Genomic DNA, 10,443 nt, shown 5'->3' with positions numbered 1-10,443 from the left:
TCATACGGGCCGTATGATATACTTTGGCTCGTATGATGGGACCAAAAAATGTCAATAAGGTCTGTAGTTGGTGTACACTTTCCCATATAGAGTTATAAAAGTTATATTGTTCAACAATAATCACCCATTAAATTAAATGGTTAAGAAAACTTGGCAATTTTGTTTTTTTTTTAATTTGAATTTGAGCATACTTGATTAATATTGTGTTCTTTTTATCAAATGTATACATAGCCATACTTCTTTGTTCTGAACTAGGGCAATGGCATATCCGAAAAGAGGTTATTGTCACCTTAGATAGTTTCCGGTTGTTTTATTCGTATTGATGAGAAATTAAGTTTTTCAAAGATGCTGGTAAGGGTCTTGAGGTTTGGCTTGCCATGAGAGATGGTCTAGTTGAAGGTTATGTACATGTTGAATTTGCCACCCTGCTGCAACTCAAAAGGTTTGTTTTATCTCTTTCTTTCATACTTTTTTCCCAATTAAATTACTCTATTTTTTTCTAACGAATTTTCATAATTCTATTTGTAGGCTCACAAACTCAATGGGATTTATTACTCGCTCGTGTTGCGAGACTTAATTTGTCTTTAGAAAAGGGTGCATATACTCTGAGTTACGGGTAAATGATTGTTTCCTGGTAAGGGTTAACAGTCTGGTTTGTTTAGTTATGTTGGTTGTCTTCTACTTTTAAAAGAAAATTTGGAAAACAAACCTAGGCAGGTGTGTGATCGTTAAAGAATTTTAACCACATTAAATTGTTTAAGGGTATATGTGATACTCGGACTGAGACTCTTGAACCCTATGAGTTATAAAGGGCATGGTTTTTGAATTACCAGTTTCATATATTGGCATGTTGGAAATACCAAAACCCCTCTCTTATTAATTTGAACCCGTGACAGATACATTAACGCGGGAGTGTGAAGACTACATTAATTCAATAACATGAATGACCAGGTCTGGATAAAACAAGTTACGTCTCTACGATGCATTATGCTCATTTATGTTGCTGGATTAATGTAGTCATCACATTCCGGCGTTGATGTACCCGTCCACCGGACGGGTAAAATACTAGTTGTTACAATTGTACATGAGTCATCAAGCAAGAAGAAAGATATGATTAAGACTATAAGCATCTGAAACCTTGATCACATTCATCTATGGTTACAAACACTCATACAACATGATAGCACGACAATGTTGTTGAATATGATCATTCTATAAATAGTTGAGATAAGGCATCACTACAAAATACAAAGAAAAGTAGTGTAACTAAAACAAATAATTATGATTAAAAAAGATTCAGAAAAAAATAACCAGACGAGATATCTGATATCATAAAGATTGTAGATAGTTCAAATGAAAAAGTTTGTGTTATATTGAAACATAAAACACATGGTAACATTAAAAAAAAGTTATAATAATATTAACTTGTTTCCAAAAATATCAAGCGAAAGAAATATATGACTAATGAGTAGGAAGCTTTTTTGAAAATTCACAATATATTCGGTATAAGTAATAGATATTAGCTAGAATTTAAAGTAATCAAACTACTTAGGGTTTTCGTGTAGTATTTGATAAGTATACCCCAACTAAAAGCATGATTAAACGTCTAAATATGTTTTGATTAGTTGGAAACATCAATAAACGCGTTTTGAGTGAAATTGGAATAAAAAACAGTAGCATTAAACTTTTAATAGCTTTTGGAAGTCAAAGGATTCGATTAATGCAATGGGTGTTAATGGTCCAACTTAATAAAAAAATGTAAAATCAAATCACCAGATTGAACATTTCTCACAAATTTGTTTAGAGACGAGTTGACGAATGTAAATAAGTAATTAATCAAGTAAATAACTACAAGGACTCGTTTGATCAAGAGATTTGCCCATATGATCATCGACCTTTTCATTTCTAAATCATATTAACCAATAAGTAATCGATACAAAAACATCAAGGAAAATAAAGCGCGTTTATTAAAAAAAATGAAGGAACTATATAAACTATATAAAAATTTAACAATAATGGATTTTTTTACCTGTCATTTTCAACTAATTCTAATTTTATCACAACCTCTCTTATGTTAGCCGTTGATGTATATTAATTAAGGGTCCAGGATTGTTTATTATACTTAGCTCATACATGAGTCGGCTCCTCTCTATTAATTTCTATGTATGCATATAACTGTTATTCAAAAAATAAATAAATAAATAAATGTATGTATGTAACTATTAGGCTATGTGTAGTGAAGATGCTATAAAATGAGACGTTTTGCGTCATGTGTGATTTCCATCAACAAATAGTGGATTTTTGTTTTTGTGGTGTAATGGTGTTGTAGCCTCAATATATACTATACCACACACAAACAATTATGTTTAATAATAAAAACAAAAGGAAACTGGGCGAGAAAATTTTGTCCCCCCCCCGACATTTCGCCCCTTTGTTGCCGGAGGGGCGGTGTTTAAAAAAAATCGCTCCATTTTAAGCTGCTTTCTCGCCCACTATAGGCACCTTTATATTTTGAAAAGGATGTTTGAGTGACACATAATTCGGAGTTTGGTAGGAGATGGTCATAGAGTTCGGCTCCATGAAGCAAAAGATTATGATGATTTTGAAAAGTAGGTTGCAAACGAATTTTGTTGTAGATAAAAGTTGGTCACAATTTCAATATGATTCATATTTTTTTATGAGTGGGCAATTTATAGGATGACAATAAATTTTAAAGATTTGCTTTTGAATGAACATAATTGTCATTATCGAACACACTTATCGAACACATCTTAAGGCGAGCTGGGATATCAGCTAAAAAGGAAGCCCCCGTAAACTTCCTTACAGACCCCACGGAAGGGAGATCCACTCTACGACCGGCAGATTTGCTCGTCTTTGGTTGGGCCGGGGGAAAACACGCTTGTGTTGACCTCACAGGGGTATCTCCCTTAGCTGGTTTGAGGGATAATGGGTTTGTAGCTGGGCAAGCAATAAAAAGGGCTGAAACGAAGAAGGTGGAGAAACATGCTAAAGCCTGCGAAGAGAACCAACATGTTTTTGTCCCTCTGGCTTTTGATACATTTGGCTCCTTGGCACCGGAAGCTATCCGTTTTCTAACCAGGGTCCAACAGGTTGTGCATAGCAATGTGTCGACTCCAAAGGGGCAGGGGTATGTCTTTAGCAGGTTAGGGTTTGCAATTCAGAAAGGGGTGGCGGCGCAGCTTGTTGCCCGCCTACCTGCTATATTGATGTAATATCTATGTTTCATCAGTAGAAATAAATAAAATTTTATTTATCAAAAAAAAAAAAAAAAAAAAAAAAAAAAAAAAACACTTATGATATGATTCATATAATTTGATTATCTTAAAAAAAAATCACAATTCACAAGACACGCCACAAAACGATTTCTTTACATTTTAACATTTTAAAATTAAAACCAAGATAAGATCATGTGATTACACAAATTAAATATTAAATGTTTATATTACAATTCAAGAACAAAAATGGTCTAGATTCTTCTCCCAAAGAATGAAGTGGTTAGTTCAAATCTTTAAAAGTAAATTAGGTGGATACCAAAGAAACAATACTCTTATCATTTAGGGACTATTATTGGTTTATGTTTTGATCATGACAAAAAAAAATGTACGTTAGCTGAGAGTTTATCATAGCTAGTATTCGGATGATAAGTTTTCCTTATAATTAATGACAGGCCGGTTCACCTGCGCTGGCTGCATTCATGTACATCGATGGCCTTTGGCAGTTTTTGTATTCAGTGAGCCGAGCTTTGTAGATAATTTAAAAATAAGTTATACTCCCGCTGTCTCATTTTTAATGTCCATTTTTTCATTTTTAGTTGTCCCAATTTAAATGTCATTTCTATACATATAAATTCAATTTCCAATTGTGCCCTTACTATTACATATAGTGGATTTTTTAGCCAAGGAAGAAAAATGGTGTTTAGCCATGATAACTTAAAGAAAATTATTGTCATTTTACAATTCATAAAATAAAATGATCAAATATTTTTTAATTTGTGTGTTTTTGGTCCCATAACATTTAAAATGGGATATAATAATGACTCTGATTTCCTCTTAAGTTTATACACCTAAATTGCCGCATCCCGCCAATGCGGAAATGCTGGATGCAGCGTCCATGGATTTAGAACGCTTGGACTAGAGACCCAACTCGATCACAACAAGATCTTTGAATTCTGGGGTCCAGTCTAAAACAATTAACCTACTGTGTTGTTGGTGATATCTGAAAAAACATGCTTCAAAGTCAACATAATGTTGGTGAGTTTACATGTTTTATAGTTATAATGTAAAATCGTTTTCCAATGAAAGCATTGAAAGTGCATACGTAGGCTTAGTATCTTTTTCTTGAGATCATAATGTAAACATGACCATAATATGTAACTATTTTCCTTGAAACATAATCGTAAACATGAGTATGAATTTTAAGTGAAAAAAAACTTGTTAAAAATTTATTAAAATTAAATCAAAATAACTTTCTTATTATTTCTCGAATAATAATAATAATAATATCAAAACTCGTGGCTGAGACGCAACCCACCTCATCAACCCATCTCGGAAACCGAGCCCAAGGGTACAAACGTAATATCTAGAAAACTAGTGGCTCAGATTAACCCAAAATCTTTATATATACCCACCCCTCATTTCATTCAATAATATTATTATTATTCCGTTCAACATTCAACAATAATAATAACCCTAGAAAAGCTTATAATCTGTTCTTCCGATTGCTCTTCGATAATCGTCTTAGGCCGATTATATTAATCGTAAGCTTATTATTTCATTCTCCTGTTTTTATTTATAATAATTTGTGGTTTTTGTTATGTATCTAATGTCTTTGGGCTTTGTTTTGTTGCAGATCGGATATTGGTTTATTGCTCTATAGACGAATTACCAATTTTTGAATTGTAAGTGTTTAATTTATTATACAGATCTGAGATTGTAATACGTGAATGTGTGTTTGTTTTAAGAACCTAGGGTTTTTATTTTTATTTTATTTTATTTTGATGAATTATTATGAAATTTGATAAACGAATTGCTTATTATTATTATTATTATTATTTCAGAAACTGTGTAATCAGATCTTGTTTTCCATCTACATGTTGAATTTAACCGAGCCGAGCTTAAATGGGCTCGAGCACGGGCTCATGCCTAAAGATAAGCTCGTTTTGCGAGCCTAAACGAGCCTATTAAGTTTTTATTATTTATTTTTCATTTAATATATGTTTATGTAATAATTATTAATGTATGAAGAAATGTTATAAACTTAAATAAATAATTGTTATGTTATATATAAAAATAAAAACTAAAGTATATACTAAAGGTAAATATAAATGTACTTAAAATAGATAATAATAAATAATTTTTAGAATACATTCTTAAAAGAAGCTTAGCTCTAGCTTAAAAATTTAATAATATATATTTATATAATAATTTTTAGTATATGAAGAAAAGTTATAATAATAATTTTTCAATTAAATGATTATTATTATGTTATATATAAAAATAATAACAAAAATATATTCTAAAGGTAAGTATAAATGTACTTAAAACAGGTAATAAGAAGCTAAAACTAATAATATATATTTATAATTTATATTATAATTATTGATGTATGAAGAAATGTTATAAAAATAAGCAAATAATTATTATCTTATATATAAAAATAATAACTTAAAGTCTTAAACATATACTATAGGTAAATATAAATGTACTTAAAATAGGTAATAAGAAGCTAAGCTTAAGTTTAAAAAACTACTCACGAGCTCAGGCTAATGTCAAATCCTCTAGTTTATATTTATAATTGAAAGTATGTTCATTGTTGTAATAAATAGGGTATAAATTTGAATAATGGATTGATTGTGATGATTTATATTGTTGTATTGTTGGTGATAAAACAGGAACAATTGAATGTTATGATGGAGAGCAAGGGTGGGAAGAAATCTAGCAGTAGTAAATCCTTTTATGAAGCTCCTTTAGGTTACAGCATCGAAGACGTTCGACCAAACGGAGGAATCAAGAAGTTCAGATCTGCTGCTTACTCCAACGTATGCATTTTTCGGTTATTATTATTCGCTTATTTTCACTGTTTATTGCAGCATTATGTATGTACTGATAATAATAATGTGTTTTCATCAATGCAGTGCGCTCGCAAACCGTCCTGATACTCTTTCGATTAGGGTCCTTTCGCGTTGTTTATTTACCGCTTTATAATTAGTTTCTTAGTTAATATTGTTTCCCCTTCTTTTTACCTCCTTTTCCTGTCATTTGAGCCCCTTTATTGTTATTTTTGTTGAAAACCGAAAACCATGTCTGCGATTGGTTTCGAAGGCTACGAAAAGAGGCTTGAGTTAACCTTTTTCGAGCCCAGCGTGTTTGTTGACCCTGAAGGTCGAGGTCTCCGGGCTCTAACCAAATCCCAACTTGATGAGATCCTAAACCCTGCTGAATGCACAATCGTTTCGTCCTTGTTTAACGAGCACGTAGACTCGTATGTTTTATCCGAGTCGAGTCTTTTTGTGTTCCCTTATAAAATTGTTATCAAGACTTGTGGAACCACCAAGCTGCTTCTCTCAATCCCAGCCATTTTGAAACTAGCTGAATCGATTAACCTTATTGTCCGGTCAGTAAGATACACTCGGGGTTGCTTTATTTTCCCGAGTGCTCAATCGTACCCACACCGCAGCTTCACCGAAGAAGTCTCGGTTCTGGATGGTCATTTAGAAAAGCTCGGTTTGGCTAGCAAGGCTTATGTTATGGGTGGTTTAGGCGGGCTCGATACGCCCCAAAAGTGGTTCGTTTATTCGGCTTCGGCTGGACCTGTGTCGGGCCAGTCTGCTCGTGATCAAGTGTACACACTCGAGATGTGTATGACTAGTTTGGACAGAGAAAAAGCTTCAGTTTTCTACAAAACCGATTCGAGCTCGGCTGCAACGATGACTAACGAGTCGGGTATCCAAATGATACTCCCAAAGTCGGAAATTTGTGATTTCGAGTTCGACCCGTGTGGGTACTCGATGAACGCTATCGAACAAGGTGCGATCTCCACCATTCATGTGACCCCAGAAGACGGGTTCAGTTACGCTAGCTTTGAAGCGGTTGGGTATGATTTGAAAGAAATGAGCTTGGACGAGATGGTTCGACGGGTGCTGGATTGTTTTGAGCCGGGAGAGTTTTCGGTTGCGGTTGGTGGGGCGAACGAGTTGGAGGCGGTTCGTGCTGTTGAAGTTGAAGGGTATGTTTTGGAAGAGAAGAGTTATGAGGAGGTTGGATGTGAAGGATGGATTGTGTACCAGAAGTTTGTGAAGAAAGATGGCAGCTGCTGTGGCTCGCCTAGATCTGTTTTGATATGTGACAATTGGAAAGAAAAGGAGTATTAAAGAAGGGTTATATTACTTGTTATTTGATATGTTGAATAAAAGCCATTGTTATGGCTCTAGTTACTGTTTTATTGTCATTGTGGTACTGAATCTCTTTGTTATTTTGACTTATTTGAATTTAAGTATGTTATTGTTTGTGTTTATCTTGGACTATTAAGATGGAACTAGTAACTGAACCCCGCACGTTGCCGCGGATCCAACGACTTTCGAAAAGTTACATACATAAGTTATGTTTTGTTTCTTCAGCTTCAAATTATTTTTCTTGGTTCTTTGACATACGCCTTGAGTGCCGACTCTTCTATTGGCACGCTTTGAATGTCATTGCGTATCCGAATCATTTGATTAAAATTTTATACCATAGACGTAATATCATTATCATTATTATTAAAAGTCCGACTTCCCCCATTCTTTCTCCCAAAACACAACATATCCAGCAGCAACCCAATCTCAATAACTACCACCGATAACACTTACATAGGTATCTTATGTGTAGGGATGAGAACAGTACCGTAACGGTACAGACCGGTCATGGTCCTGAAAATTGTAAATTTTTGGTACCGGTACCTAAATCTTTGATTCAGTACCGATACCGGTATTGATGGTTAAAAAAATCGGTAAAATACCGGTACCGATACCGAAACTCAAAACTTTAATACCATTTCGATAATTATGGTACCATCGGTACCGGTACCAATTAGTATCAGTACCGAATTTGTTAATCTCTGTTTATGTTTTGTATGAAGCTGTGGCTGATTACATAGGGGTCCAAACCCTCTTTGTTTCGTTGTGAACTTCATGAGTAATTTTACATTATATTATATAATAATAAATTTGTAACTAACTTTGTTGGAATTTGTAATGCTTTTTTAGTAGTTTGCACGTGTAAAAAAGTAACTGGCTCTCTCTCATGAATAGTAATTTATGTGTGATAACTGTCAAATGCTTTTTAATATATATATATATATATATTAATAATGAATAATTAGTTTGGTACGGAACCCACTTGGACCAGATGACCAACAGAATTAATAATAAGATATTTTAATAATGTGAGGCAAGGGCTAAAGATGTGACATGTGACACTTGTGTTATATTGACAAAAACATATTGATCAGCTAGTGTTAAATGTTAATGTGTTGGAAGATGTCATTCATATTGGTGTGTGTTGTGGAGTCATATATGACCGAGACACTTGTGAGGACCCTGTGCACTGATGCGAATATGCTGGTACATGTGGGTTTAAGGCCATATATGTGGTGGTTATTGACTTGCTGATGAGTGATGAGAACAAAAAATTCGTCCACAAAATACCAAATGGAACATGGGTAGCTAAAACGATATAAATATTTATTAAAATCATGTAAATATATGAGCCAAAGTTTAACAATCATGTGGTCCTCTTGTATAATGGTTTTCTGTTTTAGTTCCTTATGTAACTTTGTTTGTGTTATTTACATGCTTTACTCTAGCTTCATAACAATAATATTCTCGTCGTTAAAAAGTTTTATATAAAAGAGTGGATCTTGAATCGACATGCTAGTGAATCTCTAAGAAAGAAATGTCGGTATAGATGGACAACTTTTCTACACGCGAGCCACATGTCCGTTGCTATTCAAGGCGTTATGCCATACCATACCATACTTACTAAATACTTGTATACAACAACCGATCTTACGCCTTGTCTGGTGATTACTTACATCATTTGAAGGAAGACAAATATTATTAATAAAGTTATGGATCCGGGCTTCCATCTTGACTGCACCCTTCGTACGCTCTTCTCGTAACCAATTTATACCATGAGTTAATCTATCACATTGTAAACGAAACATAATTCTTTACAAATGATGATGAAATTATTTTTCTTTTTAATACATTTTTGTTACGGTGAATTTGTTATGAATTAAATTTAGGCAGATATAAAATAATTAAAACACCATGACAAATATGTGACCTATGTACAATGTAGATAACAACTGCGTAGAGTATGTAGTACAAGACAATATAGGAAAAGCAGATTGTCGTGTCGTGATAGAATACATGAAACCAACTCAGCGTCTACTAGGATATTTATTATGAAATTAATATTGTTTGTATTTTGTGAACAAACATTTAAACCAATCATGTAGGATGAATAAAAATGTAGTTTGTTACCATCCGTCTATAGGTTTATGACTTGTTTACGTGTGATTAAGTAAAAGCAAAAAGAAAAGAAAAAGAATTTGTTTTTATAAGTATTGATTTGACTATATCATAATATTATAAACTACAATATATTTTATAAGTATGTTTAGTTGACATCATTCTAATATATACATAAAATACATAATCCTCATAAACAATGTTAGTATTACTTTTATACTAAATTAATATAAACAACAATATATATTAAGATATCTTACACAAAAACCACCTTTTAAGTTTATTGCAATATCTTAATAATATATAAATAATTATGAATTGAGTTATCTTAAATTAGTAGGTCTCAATGCATTGTTGTTTAAAACAAAATGTTCGTAATAAATATGTCAGATGATTTTGAAAATCATCTGACGATGCAATTCCAATCTAGCAGTGTGTAAAACACTAACAAAATTATTTAAGAAAATGACCCAAAAGGTCAAGATACAAATGATCCACAAAAACCATCAAGTCATCACATTCTTACACATGTAACACATCCGAATAAAAACAATCTTAATCCACGTAACTAGAAGAGTAGAAAAATGGTTTTAATATTTTTAGATAGTTTTTTAACAATAGGGACCATATATATATTAAAAGTTTGTGGGGATTTTTTAATAATATAATGGATATTTTTTAACAAACAAATTTGCTGATGTTCACTATTAAATTAGCATGATTGTTAGTTGTTAGAATAGTTTATTCGAAACATCTTTGTATTGGAGATATTTTTTGTAGATAGGAATTTATAGTGGAAACATGATGTATGAAAATTAAAAAGTACAATTACTTAAAGGACAAAGGTAAAAATATTATTTTTTTTAGTGTTGGTGTATGATATAATAAACAATATTAACGTTTCTAAAATAATA

General features: G+C 32.5%; 1 protein-coding gene across 1 annotated transcript; it reads left to right on the top strand.

Moving 5' to 3' along the window:
* The first annotated feature begins 6,020 nt into the window (after window positions 1-6,020).
* On the top strand, window positions 6,021-7,446 carry LOC143631077 (S-adenosylmethionine decarboxylase proenzyme-like). Its single transcript, XM_077099927.1, has 2 exons — window positions 6,021-6,058; window positions 6,155-7,446. Exon 2 carries the CDS (start codon window positions 6,320-6,322, stop codon window positions 7,388-7,390), a length of 1,071 nt encoding a protein of 356 aa, XP_076956042.1. The 5' UTR covers window positions 6,021-6,058; window positions 6,155-6,319; the 3' UTR covers window positions 7,391-7,446.
* Window positions 7,447-10,443: the final 2,997 nt, after the last annotated feature.

The sequence above is a fragment of the Bidens hawaiensis genome, unplaced genomic scaffold, assembly GCF_021521415.1.
Source record: "Bidens hawaiensis isolate Kalapana, Puna unplaced genomic scaffold, B.hawaiensis_p1.1 tig00005935_1, whole genome shotgun sequence".
NCBI classification, from domain to species: Eukaryota; Viridiplantae; Streptophyta; class Magnoliopsida; order Asterales; family Asteraceae; genus Bidens; species Bidens hawaiensis.
Note: the sequence above shows the minus strand (reverse complement) of the source record. Positions and strands in the feature narration are given on the sequence as shown.

Excerpts from the sequence above, each read along its gene's own strand:
- LOC143631077 (XM_077099927.1), top strand. The coding sequence starts at position 6,320 with ATGTCTGCGATTGGTTTCGAAGGCTACGAAAAGAGGCTTGAGTTAACC.